The sequence below is a fragment of the Squalius cephalus genome, assembly GCF_949319135.1.
Source record: "Squalius cephalus genome assembly, chromosome: 2".
In the NCBI taxonomy this organism is placed as follows: domain Eukaryota; kingdom Metazoa; phylum Chordata; class Actinopteri; order Cypriniformes; family Leuciscidae; genus Squalius; species Squalius cephalus.
This window is the reverse complement of record NC_137123.1, coordinates 50,741,549-50,767,731: the sequence shown is the minus strand read 5'-3', so window position 1 is coordinate 50,767,731 and position 26,183 is coordinate 50,741,549. Positions and strand designations below refer to the sequence as shown.

Sequence of the window (26,183 nt, the reverse complement as noted above, 5' to 3'; positions counted from 1 at the left end):
GTGAATTATCTAGATGTACTTTAATGCTTTACATAAACAACTCGTTATTCACTTTTCACAAGAGAGAAAACTATATAATTTAATTAAATAAAAAGGGAATAAATTATGCTGCAATGGGCTAACGTTCACTAAAATCTCTCATTAGTGGCTAACCGACTAGCTAAGTATGCTAACACACATACACTTTCCAACTAAACAAATTCCAAAGAAACTTTATAAAGGTACTCACTGTCTCCTGCTCGCTTTTCACATCCCTTCGCAGTAAATGAAAGATGTGAAAGCGCGCTTTCATCGCTTCGGCCATCCAGATCTCATGGAGAAAGTGAAACTAGAGGGAGTTAGTAGTGTGTGTGAGTGTGACCGTTTGAGTGGCGCTCAGTGGGATGTGACGGTAACATTCACATGATGTTGAGAGAAAACTACACTGAGGTAGCAGATCATATCACATCCATGGGAATACAAACGGCTTGTCAGTAGACTATCTTGTGTTTAGTGGTAAATGTTCATTTGTAAGCTTGAAAAATAATTTTCGTTTAGATCCTATGGGAAGGGAGATGAAATTACTAGTTGCAATATAAATAAAACATAATTTAGTTTAGTTTTGACTGGGTTTAAGATTATTTATAAATATTAAAATATTAAAACGTGTTGACAGAAATAATAATTTACTCTCCATGTATATTTCCCATGTTCAGGATTTGACCACCACCTGGTGGCAGATAGGATTTTACAGTCACAACATACACTGACAGAAATAGCTCTAAATAGCCTAATAAAATACATTTACTCACAAATTATAACACCGTATTCTGACAAACTGTAGAAACATATAGCATTTTTCTCCTATTTCGTAAAATATTTTTCATCACATTATATTATAAGCTTAATAATTTAAGTGAAAAGTTTAATTGAATATTAAATATACATTTTTAGAATATCTTAGAATTTAACATATAATTTGCTTTAATGACAGAAGCTAACAATCATGTTATCCAGCATAATTTGAGAATGGTTCAAAGAGCATCTTGTGCTTAAATAAAAAAAACAAAAAAAAACAATACTTTAGACCTTAGACTTAAAGGATTTCGCATGCTCATATTTTGCTTAGTTACCAAGAAATAGTGACCCATTCTAAATATTTCTTCAGTTTACATCATAACTTTGGTTTAAATGAAATTATTTACCGGTTTAAATGAGAAAGAAAGAAAGGAAAAAAAAAGATTCAGGCAAGGATCAGGCTTTTGGACCCCACAAGTTAAATGAAGGGACTCTTTTATAACATTCAATATAAATTTAGATTTTTTTTACAACTGTACGTCATTAGTATGTCTTCTTGTTTAATCTAAATCTGATAAAATTGTTTTGTAGCACATTTTATTCAACATTCTGTCCCACCCACACACACACACACACACACCTCTGTCCTACTTAAATTGATCCAGTCCCACTCCCTTGACACTGTAACGGATATCCATCTAATATTTTTCCATTAAAAGAAACAGCAAACACATCTCCCTCATTATTTATACTTAAAGTATTATAAATATGATACATGAGCCATATAGGCTGCTCAAAATAGTATTATCTGGAATCATGTTAAATAATGAAATGTTAAAATACAGTTTTGAAAGTATAGCCACAAGACTTAAACATTATACATGTTGGCATGCAGTAGTCTGACAAACACTAGTTTGACAAAATCACTAACTAACTTTTTTTTTATTACAACCAATTTTCCAATTATAACCCATTAAGACAACTTTACAGCTCAAATAATGGAGACATTAATTTAAGTGCTTTAACAAAAATGCAGGCTTACTTAAGTGCTACAAAATTTCTCAAATGTAAGTACATTACTAACTGTATTTTTGGTTTTGTATATCAAAAAGATTTCCTATAGTAAAAGTTTATATGAAATGAAAATTGACAATTGGCGATTCATCCATGAGTATGATTCTATTTTTAAAAACCTTGAAATTTCCAACCTAATCTCATGGACAAACATACATTTTTATCAAGGTGGCAATTACTACTAATAATAATACTACATTTTATTTCATAGAGAGCCTTTAAAAGCAGCTTCAAATCGCTGTGCACAAAATAAGCAGTACATGGCACAATAAAAAATAAAAAAAGAAGTAAACAAGCAAATGCTAGTTTAAATAAAATGTGTCTTGAGTTGAGCTTTAAAGATGTCATAGGTCTGAGCTTCCTGAGTTCAAGAGGAAGGGTAGGGGCATAGACAAAAAAACCCTGTCAGATCTTAATCGGGTTTGTGAAACAGTCAACAAATTAGACTGTGAGGAGCGCAGTCTGCGATTTGGGGTGTAAGGGATTTACGATGCAAATAATGAGGAGCCAAGCCATGTAATGCTTTGAATGTCAGCTCAGCATCAGAATTTTAAAATCGACACAGAACCCGACCGGCAGCCAGTGCAAGGACTCCAAAACAGGAGTAATATAATTGCATGCATGTCCTGATCCCGGTCGGGATCCTGGCGGCAGAGTTTTGTACATATTGGAGCTTATATTAAGTGTGGATTTAGAAACTCTGGCTAAAAGGGCATTACAGCAATCTATCCGCGAGACAACAAATGAGTTTATCAGCTTTTCAGCTATAGAGAAATTTAGCATATAGGGCGGAATCTTGCTATATTTCTGAGGTGAAAAAAGGATGCTTTTTAAGTATATGCATAAATTCGTACAGTGTGAATCATACGGATATGTCCTTCCCTAACCCCACCCCTAAAACCTAACGCGACTGTGGCGCAAGCAGATCGTATAAAAACGTACCAATGAGATCAGACGAACTCATACAAATTAAAGGTCCCGTTCTATGTGATCCCATGTTTCAAACTTTAGTTAGTGTGTAATGTTGTTGTTAGAGTATAAATAATATCTGTAAAATTATAAAGCTCAAAGTTCAATGCCAAGCGAGATATTTTATTTAACAGAAGTTGACTACAAAAAACGGCTCGATTGGACTACACCCCTCTACTTCCTTCTTTAGTGATGTCACTAGAACCGTAACCTCCGCCCACAGGAACACAGGCGTATTGATGGCGAAATGTCAACAGACGTGGTTGATGTTTATCTATAATCGGATACCGCAAAAGTTTAATTCGAAGTTGTTAGTTTGCTCTGTCCATTTCACCACGGACTGTTTTTCTAACCTGGAATAATATCAAGCAGGCTTCTCTCAGCGTTTCATACTGATGAAGGGGGCAATTTCAACTATATTCCAGCAAGCGGTAAGTAGTGATTTAATATGGAAGTAGCGATCACTCTTCACATCGTTCGTTTCTCTTAGTAGGATGAAAATAATCTTACTTAAACTGTGATTAATATACAGAAAGCGATCAAAGAACAATCCCTTTCCAATCGCCCAAGCTGCTGTCGGTGACACAGCGCGAGTTTATCTGGACTCTTGCCAAAACTCGTTATGAAATCAATGACGCTGTTACACTGCACAACGAAGCTCTTACTGTATTTATATGCCTCATGTTTGCATTGGTGAAATCATTAGTGAGAGTGCAGAAACTGCGTTGCAATGATAAGATCTTTCACGCGTTCAACAGACTGTCATCTGCTCAATGCTCATCACTGCAACCTTTTATGTGATGGGAATAGATCTAAATACTTAAAAAACTTCTCATGATTCGTTAATCCCGATAGCTGTAATAGTAAAAACGTATAATAGCTGTAATAGTAAAAGTTTTCCAGACAGTTCCACATGTAATGCCAGATATTTCATATGCAAGCATGTCAGCCAATCACAGCAGAGGGCGTTTACATTGAAGTCTCACAGCAGACACGCCCCCTCAAACAGAGTGTTCAAACCAGGGAATGAAATCAGGCTAGGAAATATGCCTTTTATTTCTAAATTATAACAATTTTTGATCTAAAAAAACATACTAACATTATAAGGGCACCCCTGGAAACATTATAAAATAATAAAAATAATCCATGGAATGGGACCTTTAAGGGCCGTTTAAACGCCATCGTTTTCAACTAAACTTTTTATGCGTTTTGGCCATTCATTTACATGACAACTGTGTGAAAACGAGATTCAAAGTGCAAGTTTTTGAATACGATACCGTTATGGTCTCCTTGTAAACAACAATAACGCAAATTAGTGAAAACAGTGACATAGTACACATGCGTATTATGTGTTCAGTCTATAGGTGCATGGTGTTTCTTTACAAAGTGATATCACCAACTACTGGCCAGGCATGAATAATACAACGTTTTTAGTCATTTTTGTGGATCCGCGTGAGCGGGGAAAATTTTGACAACAAAAAAAAAAAAACGCAAAAGGAAAAACGTTTCAATTTTTAGTACATTGTTGTCGTGTACCATTAGCCACCAATTGGCCAAAATGTAAAATATTAACAAATTGCCATGTGATTGTGTTGGCAAGCTAGCACTCTAATTTTTATTTTTATCCACATCAAAATCCAATCCACTACTGATGGATAGAACCAAGTCCCCACCCTGTAATCCATTACACTCGGATGTACGTCACAACACAGAAAAATATATCTGTCGCTTCTTCTGTTTCATCGCGACTTTAAGTTACCCATAACTACAATGTGACTTTCACAAACTTTCACAGCTTAAATGTGACTTTTCTCAGCTGTCACCATATTACAAAGACATAATGAACAACAAGAAACGATACAAAGGTATTTGCTATATGCTAAGCTGTTGAGCTTAAGCACAGCTGTAGGGTCTTACATGAAAGATAGTAAATCTGGTGACATGAAAGCTTATAGAAAACATGTCTTAAGTTATGGTTGAAGAGGTCATTCAGTAGTTGTTTTCCAGTTTAAAAAAAGAACATGGAGCATGTGAAGTTGAGGGAACATCACTATGATCTGAATCTCAGTCATTCAGACATGCACGCACACACATATTTTGGGGAGTGGAAGCCCATGAGTGACAGGTGGTCAGAAGACAGTGACATGAACACCTGTCTATCTCTCTTTCTATCTCGCTGTCTTGTTTATCAAGTTAATAGACAGTCGCAGGAGTCCGTAGCCACATTGCGGTTGGCTCACTGACACAGGAAACGGTTACTATGACAACTTCGATCTACATCCTGCTTAAATGCAGGTTTATGAAGGAAGCTTCACAATCTACATCTCAGACAATCCATCATTACGAGTCAATATTCAAAAACAATCAGTCCATTGTAATAAACCACCATTGTTTATCACTACAATAAAGACACCTTATATGCTACTCTTATTTCACAAACCTGTTTTGATTTGTAATGGGTTTTAACTTTATTACAGACAGCTGAATGAATCTGTGCTACTGGCCATCATGTTACCCAATGATAACTAACACATTTGGAACAAGTTGTGTGAATCTGCCATCGGTGTGATGTCAAAAGATGAAAGTAATAGATGCCAAATCAGTCTCTCTCGTAAACGCACATACAAACACATAAAGCGCTTTTTATAGCCTTTTATGTCAGTGGCTAGCCACATGTGCTAAACTTTATGTGAAGAATACAGTACTTTCTCTGTCTTCCATTTCCTTATTACCTAGTGAAATTTGTACCTTTTCATTTACCTTTATGATTAAGGTTGCTTGTTAAAGCAAGAATCACAATTATTATTGCTCATACTTTGAGTTAATGTTAAACCTCAGTTTTAAACTTTGGAGACTGATCCAGTTGAGAAGATATGAGCCATTACATTTTTAAGACTTAACAGGATGTTCAATCAGCGTTTGTCGGTGTCTGTTGTCTGGGGAAGTGTAAACATGAGAGTTATTTTTCATAAAATTCTAAATGCAACAACCAACTTTTTTGGTGGTGTTTGTCTGTGCGGTGTGAATTGGCCTTAAGACTTAAAAGGACATAAATGTCTGTTGCAAAAAAATTCTCTTTGTCCATAAAATGGTATTCAATAGATCAAAAAGTTCTTCAAGATATCTTTCTTTTGTGTTCCACAGAAGTTAGAGAGACATTCAGGTCCGAAACCACATAAAGGTGAGTAAATGATGGAAGAGTTTTCATTTTTGGGTGGATTATCCCTTTAAGATTGGGGTGGGCCAAAAAGAAGTCACCTAGCAACCACTAAAACACCTTAGCAACCGCATATAAATAGCAATGCATGGGCACCACTCTGGTAAAAAAAAAAACAAAAAAAACTGGTTGTTCTTTCTGATTGTCATTGTGATGTTATGGTACTATATCTTATTTACACAAAAGTCATACTTGCACAAATGCACACACCCATTAGGAGGGAGGATTGACATTTAAACCTCTGAGCTTTCCCTCATCAAAAGAGATTCACTTCAAAGTCATGTGTGAGAATAACACCTACTGCAAACCCTCCAACAGTTCTAAGAGCCACAAACGCAACAATCTCAAAACTACCAGCACTAATTTATTGTCATAGTCCACACAGAATTGAGTGACACTGGGAGTCCATCACATTTCAATTTAGCTTAACTGAATTTGAAGTTCATATTAATCAGTCCATATTAATCAATCAATCCAGAGTTCAAATGCAGCTAATCCAAAAATGTCCCCTTACCTTCAGCTGGTCCTGGCAGCGGAATACATAGCAGGCAGCTTTTTTCTCCTCTCTGAGCAGACAGCCAAAATAGCTGGGCTCCTGGCTGTTGTGAATGAGTTTGGTGATACGATGAGGCCTGTGATCAAACAGAACCATATGTTGCAATGGGTCCCATAGCTTCCCCGGTCCTGCCGTGTCCAGAATGCAGCTCACTGAATTGGCTGAAATCTGCAGTACCACAGGCTGATCTCGAACCTTGGACCATCAGAGAGAAAAATAAAAAAATAGTGTTATGGTGCTACCATGGTATTCTTCTATGTGTCACAGTTTGTTTTCATTAGTCACATGTTTTCCTTCGTTCAGTTTTCCCGCCACTCCTTTGTTACCATGGTCACCATCATTATGAGTTCATTTGGTTCAGCTGTGTTTGATTAAGCATCCTCATTTGTGTTTGCTATATAAGTTGGTCCCTCACATCCATTCTCTATCTGATCACTGTTATGTTAAGTGTGTGTGGATCAACCTGTTTGCATGTCTTCTAGATTGTAATTAAAACTTTGTATTTGAAATGATCGTCTTCTTCCTGCAACCCACTGTGTACGTACATGAATACTGTTATATACAGTGAATACTGTGCCATAGTATTCATCTAAATAATAAAAAAAACACTTTTGTGTCCCTGATTGTACAAACCGTCTTCAATAATTCTACTCTACTGGTCAAGATGTTTCATATACACAACTGTTCAAAAGTTTGGGGTCAGTAAGATTTTTTTGAAAGAAATGAATCATTTTATTTAGCAAGGATGTATTCAATTGTGACAGTTAATGTCATATACAAATATTTCAAATAAATGCTGTTCTTTAGACCTTTCCATTCATCAAAAAACATATATTATGGTTTACATAAAAATATTAAGCAGTAGCCTTCAATTATTTTCAACACTGATAATAAGAAATGTTTCTTTAGCACCAAATCAGCATATTAAAATGACTTCTGAAGGATCATGTGAAACTGAAGACATTTTAATATTTGAAATTATAATAACTTTTTTACTGTGTTTTTATAGTGAGCATAAGAAACTACAGACACCAACTTTTGAACAGTAGTGTATATATATTTACAATACATTTACAATTAGGCTTTACATTGCTGTGTTTTTCTGTAACATGTATTCTTTCCCAACATGTATAAATAAACTGACCTCTGGAGAGTAAATGCCATTAAATTCATGGTTTCCGTTCTTCTCCCCCGGCCGGGGCCTCCGTATCTCAGCCACCACCCAGGGGAGCATGGCCATGGTGGTCTGTGGATGGATGGCCAAAGATCCAACCAGAGTTAGCCTGTACTTAATCTCCTCTTCCCCTTCCTCTTTCTTCCTCTTATCCACTGATCCAGGAAGTGTTTGTGTAAGGGCTGAGAGAGGATGATCTTTGATTGGGTCATCTCTGGGTTTGACCTCGAAACAAATTCCCTCCATGCTCCTAATCAAAAAATGAGGAACTAGGTGTGACCTTGTCAAGAACATAAAAAAACACTAATATAAATGAAGCAGGTGGTTCTGTGATAAGATACATTGAAGGTGTTTGATACAACTTCTACAACCTCAACTCTGCCATTTGCAGGGGAATGAAACAGCTTACTCTGAACGCCCTAGGAAAGGAACACAGGTAAAGAATTCCTGCCCCCTTTCAGCTTTAAGCAAAGTTGTCTAAAAATGATAAAATGATAAAATATTAATAAAAGTTCATAATAATACTATTTTATTTATTTTTTGCTCTTTAAATTTGCATTAGAAATGATAGTCAAACATATTTAAAACAATAGATAAAAAAGTTTATCACTGAAAAAAAAAGTCAGGAAGGATAAAAACTGTTATTTTAGTATTTTATAAATACTATTATTATTTATTAATATTTTGAATTTGTCTTTTTTTATTTTCAGGTTTCATTTAATTTTTTTGTGCATGCTTTTGTAATTTTTATTAGTTTTTATATTATTTCTTGAGTATTTTAAAAATTTTAACTTATTTCTCTTATAGTTACCGAAGCAACATTTATAATTTCCCTCTCAGTTTTTTTATTTTATTTTAAGTTTTTCATCTAATATTTAATTAAATTTTATTTCATTATTTCTTTTTTCTTTTTTTTACACAGGCTAAAACCTAAAAATGTGCTTTAATTAAATTAACTGGTTTAATTAAGTCTAGAATATTATTTAATATACCCTAGAATCATCTGACTGCATTATGTTACACTGACAAAAGTCATTTTTGCATGATGTTACACCAACAAAATTCACTGCAAATTCTGTACAGTGTGTCAAGGGATGCGCCATTCAGAATAGAGTTTGTAGTGATAATGACAACAACAAGGAACCTCATCCTCTACAAATAGAATTAAGCGTTATAAAATAAGATTATGTAAAGGTCATATTGTACATCTGAACAGAAGAGGCATTGGAATAGAGTGTCCTCCTGCACGGTTCTGAGACGGGGTCTTCATGCACTGAAGCCAACAGCGAGTATAAATAGCCAAGCATGTCTAATGAGACACAACTGCTATTTACAGAGAGGTCAACAGAAAGTTACTCTGATGATAACAAATAAGAAATAGCTAAATGTCACAACAAAAAAATACAGGACCGGTCATGAACAAGTAGCCTACAAAATCGTAGGAGAGAAGTCACCTCAAAAAAAAAAAAAAAAAAAAAGATTTTGAGGACATTTTGCAAGGTCATAGGTTTGTCGCAGAGCAATATTTTACTATAAGTTAGTTACTTTGCTATACTTTTATATACAAATAATGAGCTTTACAAAAGTTTTAACTTTCGCTTACCTTTACGCACGATGCACCGCCTATTTGAGGAAGTTCTTAAATAACGGTCCCGTTTTTGACAATACAGACTATAATGTCCCATCGGCAACTGATTTTCAGGTTGAACTTTCTCCAAAGTAGTCGATTAATCACTGTATCGTTCTCTCGCCATAATAACGCGACACGGAGTAGTGTGAGTGTGATTGAGGAAGTCTTCTTTTCTGACGTTTGAATGAACTTCTGACTGCGCAGATCACGGTGAGAGAAGGTCCTGCCAGCACTAAAATAAAACATAAATAAATAAAAACAAATCTTTTTCAATCCGGTTGTGCTTTGAAATCTACGTTGGTTTTAATAAAGCTGCGGAGTTTTTGTTTATAGGTTTTGCTTTTCCGTAGGTAAAAAAAAAAAAAAAAAAAAAAAAAATCTGTCATTATTACTCATCCTCGTGCTGTTTCCCGTATGACTTTGTTTCTTCTGAGGAACTCAAAAGGAGACGTTAGATTTTGTGGCTGACAGCCTCAGCCACCATTCTATGTCGGTACGTTTTCCCTTATACCACAATAAAAGTGAATGGTGACCTTTGATGTCCAAAGAAGTCAGTGTTTACGTATGCACTGTCAAAGTACTGAACAACTAAAATGTAGGCATAATTGTGTTATAGTCTATTCTTGATAAGTATTATTGTACCTAATATTATCAACATGCGATATGTGTAATATATGTAGGCGGTAAAGCAAAAAGTTACCAAAAATGTGCCTTTATCCAGCGACGCACCTGCCGCGTCCACTGCCCGGATTAATATATCCCGGTGCGCGCGCTCTGTGTTTGTGCGCGTGCTCACAGACAGCTCTTGCTCTTCATTTAAGACACAAGTACTCTCTTCAGGTTTGTTTTACACAAACCGAAAGTAAAGACCACTACGAGCTACATACACACACGCGCGCACACACTCACACACTACTGTCAACTGTGCAAGACTATAAATAAAGAGGTGTAGAGTGACCAAGATTGCCTATGACTGAAAAGCTTAAAATAAAAAAATGACACAATTCTAAAATATAAACTTAGCCAAATACAGACTTTCCCATGAACAAAAGAAATATATAATATTATGTTAAATATAGCCTATAAAAGTAATGGTGACATTTTCTAACCCTAATTTCTAATACAAGAGATCAGAAATTAAGAGGCTGTAAAAAGGCAGTGCAAATAATAAACAACAACAAATATGGGAATACAAATATACAACAATATAAGGAATAATTATAAAGATATGTCAAAAAACAAAACTATCAAATGTTAAAAATAAAATAAATGTTTTCAGATAAACAATACCCTCTGCTGGCCTTAAACAGATAATACATGCAATTTCCCCTTTTTTGCAGTTTATTTCACACACCTCGACAGGAAAAGTACAATTTTGATTAACACGTTCAATCAGAGCACAAAGTTTTATTATTTGTGTCATTTGATATAATAGATCCATTTTATTTATTCCTACATCTTTAACGCACACTCACACACAGATAAAAGACCACTCTGTGGTTACCACTTGCTGTTTATTGATTCAAAATAGAGGGGGGGGGGGCAGTATTTGGAGATTAAAAGTATCAAACTGATAAGCACCTGAAATGTATGAAACCACTGTACATGAAAAAGAAATCAACAGGTATTTTTATGTGGTGGTTTGACTAGTCAGCCTTACATTAGATGGCATTGGATGACATAGATGGATAGTCAACAATTAAGTTAGTATTAAGGCATTTTCTGTTCAATCTCAGTCATAACCATTGCAAAAATGAGATCAGATTTACTTTAACACAAGAAATATGTTTGATCATACACTTATCTGCTTGAGGAAAACATGTCCATCTGTTCAAATGTAAAACTTTCCAAACAGGTTCCCAGTCTCAACCTCACAGTTAACAGTTCTGAATGTACTATCAAACTGGTTGAGTTTGTTATATATAACAAATAATAATAAATAAAACTATTACAGGCCACTTAATGTAGATGATGGAATGAGAATGAAATGGAATCATGTAAAAGTGGCAAACTCTGCTCTTTCAAAGTAAGGTTTTTAGGTCCCTCTTTTTTCTTTTAAGTGATTTTTGGTAAAACTATTCTAGATTTGAGTAATGCTGGTATTAAATGACATCAGCTGGCATTTTGATTTCTGAGGTTATTTGGATGGCTGAATTTAACAGAAACTAGCTATTGTCCACTGCTCCAGCAATATGGAATCATTTCTGTCAATCAACTCAACTAACATATCTGCTGAGATAAATAATCTTTATATTAATTCAAGCACACTTTATTTGCATTAGTACATTCATAGTTCACTACTGTAGGTCAAAAAAAGGCAAATTAAAAATAATATCTCATTATTTTATCCCATAACATTGTAGATTAGAAAACTGAGAGGTGGAAAAAATGTAAATGAAAAAGGCAAGTGTTATGTTCATGTGGCACCTTCTTCGATCTACATAATGAGAAAACCTCCTTAGAATAAGACTCAGAATATGTAAGCTTTAATAATAGTGTTTATATATGGTAGGTTAAGACTAACATCAGAATTAGATGAGATATGAATATCTTTGTAATCCTGTGTGACTGTATCTCTCACTGTGGTCGAGGAGTCAGGCTGTTTTTCTCAGGTTGGTAGAAGTGTTCCACAATGGCATCAACCAAGTTATCCAATTCAGTTTTCAACTGGTTAAGATCACTAGAGAAAAGAAACACAGAAAACCTGTTTATACATGATTATGAGTTATTCAAGTGGTATGTGCCACTACTAAATTATTTAGCAAATGCCTAGACTATGATTATGTCTACCATACTGATCTTACTATTCTTGCAGAGTACAGTGCATATAATGTGCAAATATGCATATATTTTAAATACATGTATATATATATATATGCAAATATGTATACATTTAATACAATGATGACCAACTACTACCTTACAACATACCTTAATAAAATATGCTGTATGTGACAACATAGAAAACTACTATTGGAAATGTTTATCACATCGTAATGTTAAAAAATATTAGCATATTTTAATACATCATAATATGTCATTATTATTATTATTATTATTATTATTATTATTAATATTAATATGCAGTCATTTTGAATAATAATAATATCTGTATAGAATAATAATAATTCTAACAATATATTTTATACGATACACAAGTAATAATAATTATACTATTCTATTACTAAATAGATAATTATATGTAATATATTATTATTGTTGTATTATTATAAAATATTTGTATTCATTTATAAAAATTAAACAAATTAACAAAGAATATTACTATTGCCATACTATTGTATTATAAAATTAAAACTGTATTTAATAATAATAAATTATATATAATACATAAATAATAATACTTATTTTTTATAACTGAAGTCATATATAATTATATGTAATATATTACTGTTATTATTATTATTATTGTATAGTCATATCGCATAATAACAGTAGTATTATATACTGTACAGAATAATAATGATTTTTATATTATATATAATTAAAACATAATAGTAATTCTATATAACTAAAGTCATATACATGTCATATATTGTTACATATATATATATATATATATATATATATATATATATAAATTAGTATTATTTATAATTTAAAAAAAAAAAAAAAAAGAAGAAATATATTACTATTGCAATAATTATATTGTACTGTACCATACATTTATTTATTAATAATAATAAGATTTGGCCTATAAAGTGTGAAATGGTAACACTCTAAACCTGTTTCCTGGTGCAGCACAGAGCTCAGTGTAATATTTGATTTTAGGCTCCGTGCCGCTGGTCCTCATTGTAGCCACGCCCCCGTTAGCAAAAGTGAAGGTAATCATCTGACTGCTTTTACTGGTGGGCAGAACCTGTGAGTAATAGTAAGAGACACACAAATAAAAGATATAAGATAAGAAACATTTAAATAATATCAGCTATCAAAATAATTCTAATCATTATGGGCAACGCACAGCCTTGTTGTTGGGCTGGTGGCTGTCATAGCCGGTCGTGAGGTCTCTCACTGCTGTGATGGCAAAGCCCCCGCACTCTTTAGGGTACGAATTCTCCCCGTCGTAGTTCCGAAGACGCTCAAACAACCGCTTTATGGTGTCTTGGTTGTGGCAGATAAAGTAGGAATTCTTGGTAATGTGGTAACCATACCTGAAATCATTGAGAGACATTATGACAATAAGGATTAACAAGAAGATACAAGAAAATGTATTAGAGATGTCAATGCTAAAGTTTTTGTTACATACTCCTCATAAATGGATCTGAGTTGATGGGACAGAGTTATATTTTTAGAAGCCAGGTAAGAGACTAACTCGCCAGCAATGGCAGCCGCACTCACACCATCTTTGTCCAAAACTGCAGTATAACACATGTAACCTACAACAACAATGCAACCAAAGAAAACATGTTAAAGGCTTTGGAGGTAATGCACCACTGTGTATTTAAAAAAATATTCCAACTAAGACTGACGGAGAACCATCTCATGTAGAGGATAGTTAGTTTTATGTTTGCTTAAAACATAAGGGGTTCTTAATAATATTATGATATTGTGATGCATAAAAATGAATTGACTCATTGTGATATGTATCATATAATGATACACCGCACTAGCTAGGACAAGGTGAAACTGATAAAGATTTAGGTTGTGTGTTATATAGCAGAAAATTTTTCATCCAAAATGAACAGTACAACTTAACAGTACACATACAAAAGGAACAAAGGATCAATGTAAGGTTAGGTGTCTTACGCAAGGGCCTCCATGATTTCTGTTATTAAAGCTGCAGTCTGTAACTTTTGGCGCTCTAGTGGTTAATAAACACAACTTCATGCGTCTTGTGGAAGAACATTGCTACTTCTCTCTGTTTATGTCTATGACGAGTCACAAAGGTACTGGACTACTCCACAGCGGTACGACCCTAACCAGTCTAAAGTAGTCAAAATATTAACACTTATTATAGGTGTACCGTAGTGATTCAGGATAAGACAAAAACATGGTTTGGAAAAAGGATTCATGATACTCACTACTCATGGTACTAGCTTATATCAATTTTGTAAATTTTGAACTCAAAATAAAGTTACAGACTGCAGCTTTAAGAGAGCTCTAGTGTCTTGAACTTTTGATCACTGGGTTACTAAAGACAGAATGTTCCCAGAACCTCACAAATGCACATAAATTTGCATGTTTTTAGTGACTCGCGGTGTGTGGATGTGAGTGTACCAATAGCTTCTTCAAAGGCAAACAGAACAGTTTTTCCCTGGTCCATGAGATCCCTGGCTCTGTTTCCCATCCATTTAAAGCCTGTTAGAGTCTCCTGTGTAAGAGACATGCAGAGATTCAGCAAACAAACAAAAAAACGTAAAAGATAAACATTTTTTCAAACATGATATTGTACAAAGCAAATAATTTCCATGATTTTATCAACTTTTCTAGCTATTCTAAAAAACATTTTATGTGAGATCACATTCACAAAGAAGAGCCAAAGAAATACTTTAGAAGTGAGCATTAGGCTACAAAGATGTATGGTGCAAATAACTACTAGATTCTATTTGCGCTTAGTGAAAATAGCAGTATTTTCTTAGTGATATGCTATTTACACTAAGTGACAATAGTGATAGATTCTATTTACACTGTAAAAATAGCAGTATTTTCTTTGCAATAAGTGTAAATAGTAGTTAGATGCTATTTATAAATAGTGGCAGATACTATTTGCACCTCAGTGTTGTTGTACATTAAACGGTATGCAATAATAACAGAGTAAATTATTATATTTATTAATATTATTAAATGGATACCACCTTATTGGGAAAATAAAGCCCTTCCTACACCTACCCCTACCCCTAACCGATCAACACTTTATTATTAAACACACGTTAGACGCTTTACACTTTTCGAATATTTTATTCATTTTTATTGAAAATAAATGCTTTTCCAGTCTGATATGTAATGGGAAAAGGGAGTAGAGCAATATTACCTTACCCCACACTATTGCTACTGTTGACAAGTCAGCGTTTTGCATAGTTTTGTTTGGCCCAACCAGACATCAGTGGGCGGAGATAGTGTAAATAGCCTCTCCTAATAAGGCATGCTATTTGCACTTAGTGTAAATACAGACTCTGGAAATGTATATTGATTATAGAAATGTTCTTGACTATGTTACTTTTCCAGGCCTGAAATTCACACTTTTGAAATTCCCTGATATTTCCAAGATTTCCAGGGCTGTGGCAACACACTCTTATTGACCCATAGAACAATCAATTTGTCAATTTGCAACTAAATTCAGTTTATAATTTAGCAACATAACTAATATTCGCTGCTATCAGAAAAGAACATTTTCCATGGGATAGAGCAGTGGTTCTCAACCGAGGGTCCGGGGCCCAGTAGGGGGCCCAAAAAAAGTCTTAAAATTCTTTAAACGTAGTTAGTTATATACACATAACCTTAATTAAAACGTAAACAAATTAAACTGCTATCACATTTTTGAGTATATTTATTTTTATTACAATAGAAGTAGCAGAGGTATGCATCAGCTTAGTTAGGAAAAAATTGTCTTGGTCTTAAAAGGTTGAGAACCACTGTGATTGAGGCACCACGAAACTAAGGAATCACTCATTATATTACACACATTATATGGGTAAAAAGCAGAGGTACCTCAAAGTGGAAGCCCTCTTTCACAGCGATGGCACGGAGGATTTTTGAGGAGACAGTGCTGGATAGCATGTATACATCCTTAATGGAGGCTTTTCCCTCTCCTTTCTGCTGCTTCCAGCATTGGAAAATCCACCAGCCGAGCAAAGCACCCAACTCATTACCAGAGAATACCCTCCACTGCCCACTACAAAAAGAAAGATTGCTGTTCATAAAATGACACTTAAAATGAAAATCAACACGAAATGTCAAATAACACGGACCTCTTCTGTTTCTCTGCAATAGCTAGTCGGTCAGCATCAGGGTCATTTGCCAGAATAACAGTTGCTCCCTCTTTATCTGCAAGTGCGAAGGACAGCGTCTACATACACAAACACATACAGATTACTGTCCATCTGGCATTGCATGTTAAGAGCACATTTTCCACAGCATAAGTGTGCTGTGCGTGTGTGTGTGTGTGTACTGTACCAGGACTCCCTCTCCCTCCTCAGGATTGGGGTATTTGACAGTGGGGAACTCCGGGTCAGGATCCTTCTGCTCTTCCACAGCATATGGAGGTTGAAGGTCAAAGGCCTTAAAAGCAGCCTGGACAAAAAAATGGCCCACTCCATGAACTGATGTATGGACAATCTTCACTTCTGTATTCTTATTCAGCTCCCTGTGAGGACAAGAGAGGTGTAAAAAATCAGATTGATTAATTATTAGGGCTGGGTACTAATGAAACTGTAGAGGGCGTAGTCCTTTACATGAAATTTGAAAGCAATCACATCTTTACCGCATGGCACAAGCTGATTGGCCTGATTGCTCAATATTTAAATAGCCTGGTTCATTGTTTGCTGCAAGCTAGTCCTGCAGTGTATCAGATTTAATCTGATACCCTCCACCTCCTCCTGCCTAGATCTGCTATGGGATTTATGCATGTCTACTTATGCTGCAGCAGCAGGATATCTTACATGCTTACATGCAAGCAGTAGCGCAGCAGATCTTGTCGGCCAATACCAAATACATTAACATAGCCATATTCAATAACATGCTAAAACTACTCAGAGAGTTGTAATGATTGATATTTGATCTTTGCACATGACTTTCATTTTTCAGAAAAAAAAAAAAAAAAGTTTAATAGGTAATGTTTAAAGGCATCATTTCATAATCATAAATACAGTTTACTTTACCCATTCATTGATGAAAGCATTAATTTAGGAATTTATGAAAATTAAAATCAGATGGTTCAAATGAAATTGAATAAAATCAACTTTTTGACCCAGTCCTAATTCTTCAGACATGTCTTTGCGAGTGTACCTGTGATAGCAGTGCTGCTGTATGGTTTGGCAGTATTCTCTGTGTATGTCCTGGTATGGGTCATTGAGAAGGGAACTCTGACGAGCTCCATCTGTGTCCCATGATTCAGGCCACGGCTCAAGGTTTTGTTCTATAGCTGCAGCAATGCCCTTATCATGGGGAGGAATGATCTGAGCTCCATTTGCCCAGTACACCTTAAACACACACACAACACACATTGAAAAATGGATCATACCTAGAAGTCTAATCAAAACATGCTCAAAATATATTCTTCTAAATCAAAGATCTAGCATATTTAGCTTGAGGGATATATGATACCTTGTATCCATTATCTTGTTTGGGATTGTGGGAGGCTGTTACCATGACACCAGCACACAGTTTTAGATGTGACACAGTAAAAGGCTGAGAAGGAAAAGGAAGAAAAGAGGTGTTAATTTTTTTTAACTTTACACAACCGTTCAAAAGATTTATTTATGTCTTTGAAAGAAGTCTCTTATGCTCACCAAGCCTGCATTTATTTGATAGAAAAATGAAGTAAAATGAGTAATGTTGTGAAATATTATTACAATTTAAAATAGCTGTTTTCTATTTTAATATGTATTTTAATATTTCGGAATAAAATGTAATATATTCATCATTTCTAATTATTATCAAGAAATGATATTTGATCTAAAATGATTTTAGAACAGTTAAATTCCCCCTGTAGTCAATAATTTTATCCCTTAAAAGTAGTCTTTTTGAACACCAAAATGCCTTAAAATGGCTTGAATGCATCTACACCCTCTCTTCATTTAATATACACAGATCCATGAACATGCAAATTATCCCCGCCTCCACTCACTCACACCAGCTCAGAGATCCACTCCGTCAACTCGTTTACAAGTCGATGTATCAGAATGGTAATGCGTTTTATGTATCGCTCTACAACGTCGGACACATAACGGTAATTAATATGATTCACGTTTGGCTTGACTACGTTATCGAACAGCCAATAAGGAGTCAGACAGCTGCCTTCTAAAAATCAATATCCTTAGAAACGCTTTGAACAACTCAACAAAGTCAGTCGAGAAAGGCATAGTACATCATAATGTTGTAATATACATCATATACATAATTCACCCACTATATTGCTAAATATACCTGATTTTTCATATCAACAGAAAAATATTCCAGGATAACCTGGCTTCTCTCAAGGCCCTGTTAACGCCATGCTAAAGCCTGCCGCACGATGACGTGATTGGTTACAAGGTAGTTTGTGATGTCAGAAACGCCAGCGATTTTAAACCGTGTTTTAAGGAGTTTTAAGGAGAAAATACTCAGCAATGGTGTTGACTTATGAATTTACACATGGTTTGTCTTAAAGCACATTAAAAACACCACATAGAGATATAAATAACATTTAAAAACTTGATTTTCACCACAGGGGGTCTTAAGGGGCTTAATTTCTTATGTCTAATTTCTAGAGTAACACAACTATGTATCATGTAATTTTTAAAAGTAACACTACCTTAAAAAGTAGCTACCTAATATTGTAGAACAAACATGTGCTCTGAGCATGCAAGGCTCACATGATCATGGTGTGGCAGATCTCTGACTGTGCACATTTGTACACAGACCCACACTAGGCTGATAATTGAGAATATGACATTTAGATTCCCCCGTGACCACCAAAAGAATATGTCAAATTACAGTGGATGACATAACCGTTTCCCTCTTGAGTTTAAGAAATATGACATATTTGATTTTTTAAATCAGTGTTTTGTGAACTAATACTCCATTTTACATAACAGGGACCGAACTGTTTTTGGGCTAGAGGACACAGAGTGAGAGAAAGCTGTTTGAGGGCTCAAAGTGAAAGGTTGAGAGAGTGATAAGAGAATGAGTGAGAGTTTGTCCGCGTGCTCATGGGAACAGAAAAGTTGATGATTGGTGAAGAATCTTCATGAACCCTTCCAGTCTCTTGTGCAACAATCTCACAGTGTTTTCACATGCAATTGTGTGTATCTGTCTTCTTTCTCATGCGTTTGGTTTTTGATTTGTAATTAGTTGTTTGTAGCCGGACGTAGAAAATTTTCAAAAAGATATTTGAACATAAACACAAACTACAATGGACAACACTTCTAAATAATGGGAAAATGTTTTACAAAGACACAGTGTTGCTACTTCATATTGTCTATGTTCCATAGAAGCATCTTGGAGTAGCATGCAAAGTAGTATGGTATTCATTCAGTACCATGGCATATGTACCACGGTGATACCATTACTGTACCATGGCACCAGCAAGTAAAGGAAAGTAGTAGATTTTTGTATATACAATTTTTCTATTTTTGTATACCTTTTTTACTGTGGTAAATGGTAGTGGAACATGTCGCAGTCAATATGCCATTATGCTGATTTGGTCCTCAAGAAACATTTCTTCTTATTACCAATGTTAAAAAAAGTTTTGCTGCTTGATTAAAGCAATAAACCCTAAGAAGCTGTGGTTGTTCACTGGTATTGTTCACTCTCAGATAAAATGTGCAAAAATGTATCTTTAAGGGTACAACAGCTTGTCATTGGGGCAGTACCCTTAAAAGGACAACTTTATACCTTATCAACCCCTATAAAGGTTCATAGTAGTACCTTAAGGTAAGTATTGCTACTCTAAGGTAATAATATGCAACTTTTAAGGGGAAAAAAAGTGTACAAAGATGTCCTTTTAAGGGTACTGCCCCAATGACAAGCCGTTTGACCCCTATAAGGCACATTGCAGAGCGTCGTATTAATCAAAGGTATTAATTTCTTTGAAAGTGAGTGGGTGCTCAGGCTCATGGGTGCTAATGTGTCATGCTATACCACAGTGTAAGTCAGTGTAGCAGGTTCATACGTACCACGTATGGAGTGGGTGTGATGTCACTGAAGAGGTAGACTGGGACCCCTCGACTGATGAAGACAGAAGCAGCAAGGCTGGCGAATCTTTTACTGCTGCCGCCGCTAGGGGGGTGAGCGCGAGCATCGAACCCAATCACCACCCCCCTCTGCTTCAGATCTGTAAAACACTGCTCCAGGTACACACAGAAACCCTACCAGGAGCAAAAGAGTGGAATTAATATTAATATTGGTCCATTACCTTGATTATGCTTTGCAGAACATTTACCAGCGTTCTGAAAGTGTTTAAATTTATGTGAAAATAAGAAAAACTTCTTAATAAATTGGACTGTATACTGTACAAGTGCTTTGTTCCACTGATCAAAATAGAAGTTTAAGTCCTGTTCACACCAAGAAGAGTGATCGGTGCAAAAATTTGGTGCAATAAACATTTTAATTTTGCCTGAAAGAACATTTGCATACCGACAATGCGACAGATTTTTTATGGAAAGCCAGAAGAGGTTCTCTAATCTCTTTTCCATCATACTGCAAAGAAAACTGGCCAACCAATGAAATTCACACTCTTGGTCACATTCTACAGAGCCAATACATAAAAGTATGACTTGGTTGCACTCACAAACAGACTGTTTGCACTCACAAACAGACAGATCTCGCAATGGGATGCATGAAGAGTTTATATCTCGCAATTCTGAATTATTTCTCGGTTATATTTTGCAATTGTAAGAAACAAAATCTGCACAGATCTCGCAATGGGTTAAATTGGGCCATGGGGATTCACCACATTGACCAACAGGAAGATACTTGGTTTGAAAGTGACTTCGGTGTCAGATGTGAATTTTTCACATAATTTCACACCTTAAGGTCATAATGAAACTGAAGTAATGACCAATCTTTTCTTCCATATTGTGACGTACATCAGAGTTTTACGGTTTATTGAAAAGAAATGTAGGGTACAGACTTTGTTCTATGCATAAGCTGTTGATTAGATCTTGAGATGTGGCTGTTGCTCTGAAAAGTCGAGGTAGATGAACGCGAGTTTGCAGAAGCGGGGTTTAAGTGGAGTAAATGAAGTCTTGCATATGTCACCAGAAAGAAGTCTGTCGTTCTGTGTGGAACCAAGAGCACTTCAATCTTTTTGATCTGATGTCATAGCTTAGGATCTCCTGTATAGTTTTAATGATTCCGAGTGATAAGATAATAGGTGGGAAGATGACATGGGAAGCTACGTCACCTGAGTGGTCTGTATGATGGTGAGGTCATTCATGCGGGACACTCCAGGTCCCATGGCGGCTCTCAGTCCCGCTGTGCCGAACTCCATTCGGGCTCCGAAACACTTCTGCAGCTCTGACATGGCTTTATCTTCAACCATAGACCGCACGGCAGCGGCCGTCTTTGGATTCTGTAAACACACACAAAAAATATCATCTATCATTTTAAAAATTATTTCAAATAATGTGCACTCATGAATCATTCCAGTAAGAGCAGGAATGTGTATTAAGAAAGTAAATAAGGTAAATGTTGGTTGTATGTCGACTTTGCATATTGTATAGAAGTGACAATAAAAAAAAGGAATAGGAGGGAAGAAAGGAGAGCCTTTGTCTCTAGGCACTTCGTCCTGATGATTTTGATTAGTGTTGTGAGTAGTGTGTGTGTGTGTGTGTGTGTGTGTGTGTGTGTGTGTGTGTGTGTGTGTGAGGGACAATATGCTTTCACGCTCCTGATAAGTGAGACCATGTGAGGATGCTCTTATGATGCTCTTACACTTATGATGACCTCTCTGAGTAGCACACAGGCCAATAGAATCATTTTGGTGACTACACTGCCAATATACTTAAATTAATCATATAGTGATACCTAATATAGATTCAAAAAGCTCCGCTACATTTTTTTGCACTGAAAAAGAGGAGGAAATCTGAACATCCAATTTTACCTAATCCATGACCATAAACTTCTGAGTAAAACCTTTAACCACGTTTCATGTGACCCAGTTAAGCACACGACTCCAATTACTGTAATGACATTAAACTGCATTTATGGACCTGTCCATTGACAATGATTTACATTCTATTAAATATCAGGAACAAATGAAAAGTATTTCCCTCACACTATGATGTGTGCACTTGTTTTTCATATTAGTTAACATACAGAATATTAGTATATTAGAGAATACTCTGACTTTTTCAGGGTAACCGAACAATCTAGAAAAAATTTGCGGCTGTTTGTCAGTTTTTGAAGTATAGGCTAGTGCTCATACGCTTTCAGATCAGGCAGGTCATGTGTTTTTGTGCTAAATGAATCAAGACTCATTTGCCCAATTCCAAAACATTCCTGATGAGAAATTACAGATTAGATTAGATAAATGTTTCTCTTGGGATTAAAGGCTTTTCTGATTTTTCTCCTGAGAAATAGGCTAGACCCCAGTGATCTCATGTGTCTCCTTCAGACTGTCAGAGCAATCTGTAAACTGCTCAGATTTGCTGAGATACCAAGGTTTGCAATCAAAAGACAGATTTCAATATGAAAATAAAAATTCAAACCAAATTAAAATCTATATCACCATTCAAAGGTTTGGGGTGGTAATTAAATATATATATATATATACATATACTTTTATTCAGCAAGGTTGCAATTAAATTGATGCATGAAAAGTGACAGTAAAGACATTTATAATTTTACAAAAGATTTCCATCTGGCTTTCTATTTATCAAAACATATCATGGTTTTCACAAAAATATTAAGCAGCACAACTGTTTTCAGCATAGATAATAATAAGAAAAGTTTCTTGAGCATCAAATTAGCATATTAGAATAATTTCTGATCATGTGACACTGAAGACTGGAGTAATGATGCTTAAAATTCAGCATTACCATCACAGGAATAAATGACATTTTAACAAATATTCAAATCGTTTTTAAAGTTATTTTTTATCAAATTCAGGCTTGGTGAACATAATAGATTTATTTCCAAAAACAGTCAAAATTTTACCAAACTTTTGAACAGTAGTGTAATAGCCTATTCATTTTATAGTTGGCTCTATACTCTGATTTGTCTTTTAATTTCTACAAAAAGAATTTTAGGAGAAACGTCTTGGACAAAAGCTGATCAAAGTCTCCTGAACAACCTCTGAGCAAAGTATTTTAATAGAATCCCTGTCATATCAATAGGAAACTGAGCATTTAAATGTAAAGAGCATTTTTAGGCTACTACTGAAAAGTGGCACTCAGTTAGTGGATAACTGCCACATAATGGATGTTCCTCTTCGCTGTTTCCTAGCTGAGCTGTTATTGCGCCACTCAAAAGGGGTTTTGGCAATACTGAACTTCAGGTTCAGCACTAAAGATGTCCGATCTCACATACTTAAAGCTACATAACAGCATGTGTTTGGTCTTACCTTGTCATACTGTAACCATTGCTTGATAGCCTGGTCCAGGCGACTGTCTCCTGTGCTATCCAGGTCGTTCTCCATGTTGATCTACTTCGGAACTAAATTGTAATTCAAGCAATTAAGAGATTCAACTTCTGCTCTTTTACACTGGCATATGAATGCTATCGGTCGCTCTGGGTGAATTTAATGATAACGTGACCAGTGACTGTAGCTGTCGGATTATAAATAATGTGTAGTATATCCGTATTGCTGAGTGAATGAAACGAAGTGGGCGGGGTTTCGAAGGGGCGGGACACGTGATTCGCGCATGCCATTGCGTAGCCTATCCGCTCATTGGTGGAGCACTCGCACATCAACCTGTCCCCCAAGTTTCAGGAAACTCCTTCAGTGACCCGTAACTATTTGTAATTACTTGTAGGAACAAAATAGTGTTATTAGATACGCTACTTATTGAAGGAGATTCCTGCAACTGCTCAGCTTACCATTTCCTTCAAAAAATCAACAAGGCGTATGCAAAAAAATATCAATAAATGTAGCCTATTATCGAAGACAGTTCCACATTTAATGGTGAAATGATGAAAGTGTTCGTTCATGTTAAAGTTTGTTCATGTTATTATCCATGAGGATCCAAAGCTGTAGCCTATACCTGTATATTACAAACTCCAAACTACTGCTATTAGTGACACTAACACTGAAGTCGTTTCCATATGAGACACACCATCAAACTGATGTGCTGCAAGTAATAAAGCTAAATGTATCTGTATAAAATTGGTATTTGTTAGAAACATGAAGAGAATTTCAGATTTCAGACGGTAGATTACGTATGACTGAATACGAGGTATCAAAATCATGACAAGAAGTTTTCTCACTTAAAATAAATTTGATAATTTCACAAATAACATTCAGTGTGTGAAATACGAATGTTTGTTGTTAATTACATATAGATCTTCGATATATAATATAATATTATAAAACATTTAATGTCCAGACTACTGGACACCAGCTAACAATTGACTCAGCTGGTAGCCATGCACTGACTTCTTATACATCTCTGCTTAATATGAGGAATAGTTTAGTGGTACTGTGCTAGTTTCATTGGAAACTGTAAAAAAGTGTGGAATATTAGGACTTTGTGAGGAATGCAAAGAATGAAGATATATACACAGGTTAAGGTCAATATTGGATCAAATGCAAGTCAAGTCACCTTCATTTATATAGCGCTTTTTACAATAGGCCTACAGACTGTTTCAAAGCAGTGATTACTTTACATTGATAATAGGAAGTGAATGCAACAAAGATTGTTTTGGCTGTGCAGCTGAAGTAAGGCATTGTTAAGTTTTTGATTGATTCATTTCCGTTGTAAAAATCATTAGTTACTGACTTATGGGCTGCTTACACGACACCGTTTTCAACTGAAAACAGAAAACTTTTAATGCATTCTAAATAATTCTTTCCATTGCTTGTTAGGTCATGCATTGTTCATGTCAAGTTCAGCTTAGCAAGGGATGTTTGTTTGTTTGTTCATCAGAAAGCTCAGTTCTGCTATAGTTGCTCCTTTTTTTAATGGAATACCATTTCATATAAGATAGAGCACATGGACCTGAGAATGGAAAGGATGGTAAATGGCTTCATAAACATACTAAACATTGATTTAATGAAAATCGAATAATGAAGAAAGTATCGCTTTATGTTATTTGTGAAAGCCCTTATAAACATATGGTCCATTTGTTCAGTGGAAATATTTATAACTGCATTTTGGGGTGTAAGGCTGGAAGCTTACGCTGCTATTTTGAACCAGTAATCGTAACAAAAGGCAGTTGAAGAATGACGTGTATAATTCAAATATTTATCTGACTCCAATATAATTAATCTGACTCCATTAAAGTTGTTGTTATTCTTTAACCTCTTATTCTTTAAAGGTAAAGGTCTTTCTTAGAACTGATAGGAAAACGTAGGATTTAACCTGAACGTTTAACGAAAGTTATAATCACTTTAGCTTTAAACATCATCATTGATAAAAGGAAAGATTCTCAAAGCCTTTAAAGCAGGCAAAGTTATTTATTAAGTTATCCATTATACAATATACAGACAGTAGAATGGAACAACATACTGTATAGAAAACTTAGTTGTAACAAATAATGCACTGTTGTGCAAACGAGGCCGTAAAAGCCTTCGCACGGTTAAAGCCTTTCTCCTACACAGTAAATGATTCCCATTGCATCATGGGCATTTTCTGTGACGTCTAACACCACATACAGAGACTTACTGTATTTTTTAAATTTGCTGTATACTACTGTATTTGTCTAACACCACATACAGAGACTTACTGTATTTTTTAAATTTGCTGTAGGCTATACTACTGCATTTGACGTAACGGCCTCTCTGGCTGGCACCATTCCATCGTGCTTTTTATTTCCTAATTTTTGCCTTACACCACGTGTCTACAACGCTATAATAGCCAGAGGCTGTCTATATTGGACACATTGAAGCGACCGGGCCGGACCATTAATGCAAAATGTACCTGTTTGTCCCTTGCCAGAAATAGCGCGAGCGCTTGGACTCGGAGTAACG

The 26,183-nt window shown here is 35.4% G+C and overlaps 2 protein-coding genes across 7 annotated transcripts in view; both read right to left on the bottom strand.

The window, feature by feature from the left end:
* Positions 1-10,323, bottom strand: part of tbc1d1 (TBC1 (tre-2/USP6, BUB2, cdc16) domain family, member 1) — a 62,584-nt gene extending 52,261 nt beyond the window's left edge. For 2 of the 6 annotated variants that reach the window (XM_079856756.1, XM_079856758.1), the window contains exons 1-3: positions 10,098-10,323; positions 7,738-8,017; positions 6,552-6,788 (exon numbers count right to left, since the gene is read on the bottom strand). In XM_079856756.1, the coding sequence (XP_079712882.1) occupies positions 6,552-6,788; positions 7,738-8,013 (513 nt within the window). In that variant the 5' untranslated portion in view covers positions 8,014-8,017; positions 10,098-10,323. Of the gene's footprint in view, positions 1-229; positions 398-6,551; positions 6,789-7,737; positions 8,018-9,370; positions 9,630-10,097 lie in introns of those variants that run through there. The other 4 variants (XM_079856759.1, XM_079856757.1, XM_079856760.1 and 1 more) reach the window with 4 other exon arrangements.
* A 1,137-nt stretch (positions 10,324-11,460) lies between these two features.
* On the bottom strand, positions 11,461-23,885 carry pgm2 (phosphoglucomutase 2). The gene is made up of 13 exons (XM_079846536.1): positions 23,619-23,885; positions 21,459-21,626; positions 20,230-20,421; positions 17,678-17,761; positions 17,360-17,553; positions 16,529-16,718; positions 16,324-16,421; positions 16,064-16,247; positions 14,633-14,726; positions 13,662-13,791; positions 13,377-13,566; positions 13,141-13,274; positions 11,461-12,077 (listed from the first exon to the last, which is right to left on the bottom strand). Exons 1-13 carry the CDS (start codon positions 23,691-23,693, stop codon positions 11,975-11,977), a joined length of 1,836 nt encoding a protein of 611 aa, XP_079702662.1. The 5' UTR covers positions 23,694-23,885; the 3' UTR covers positions 11,461-11,974.
* Positions 23,886-26,183: the final 2,298 nt, after the last annotated feature.

Bases quoted from the DNA above. Each gene is read 5' to 3' on its own strand.
- pgm2 (XM_079846536.1), bottom strand. From the start codon at position 23,693: ATGGAGAACGACCTGGATAGCACAGGAGACAGTCGCCTGGACCAGGCT. The intron at 17,762-20,229 runs GTACGTATGAAC...TTTCCTTCTCAG, and splicing joins TCACACCCACTCCATACGTG to CCTTTTACTGTGTCACATCT. The intron at 16,248-16,323 runs GTCCGTGTTATT...TTCTTTTTGTAG, and splicing joins ATTGCAGAGAAACAGAAGAG to TGGGCAGTGGAGGGTATTCT.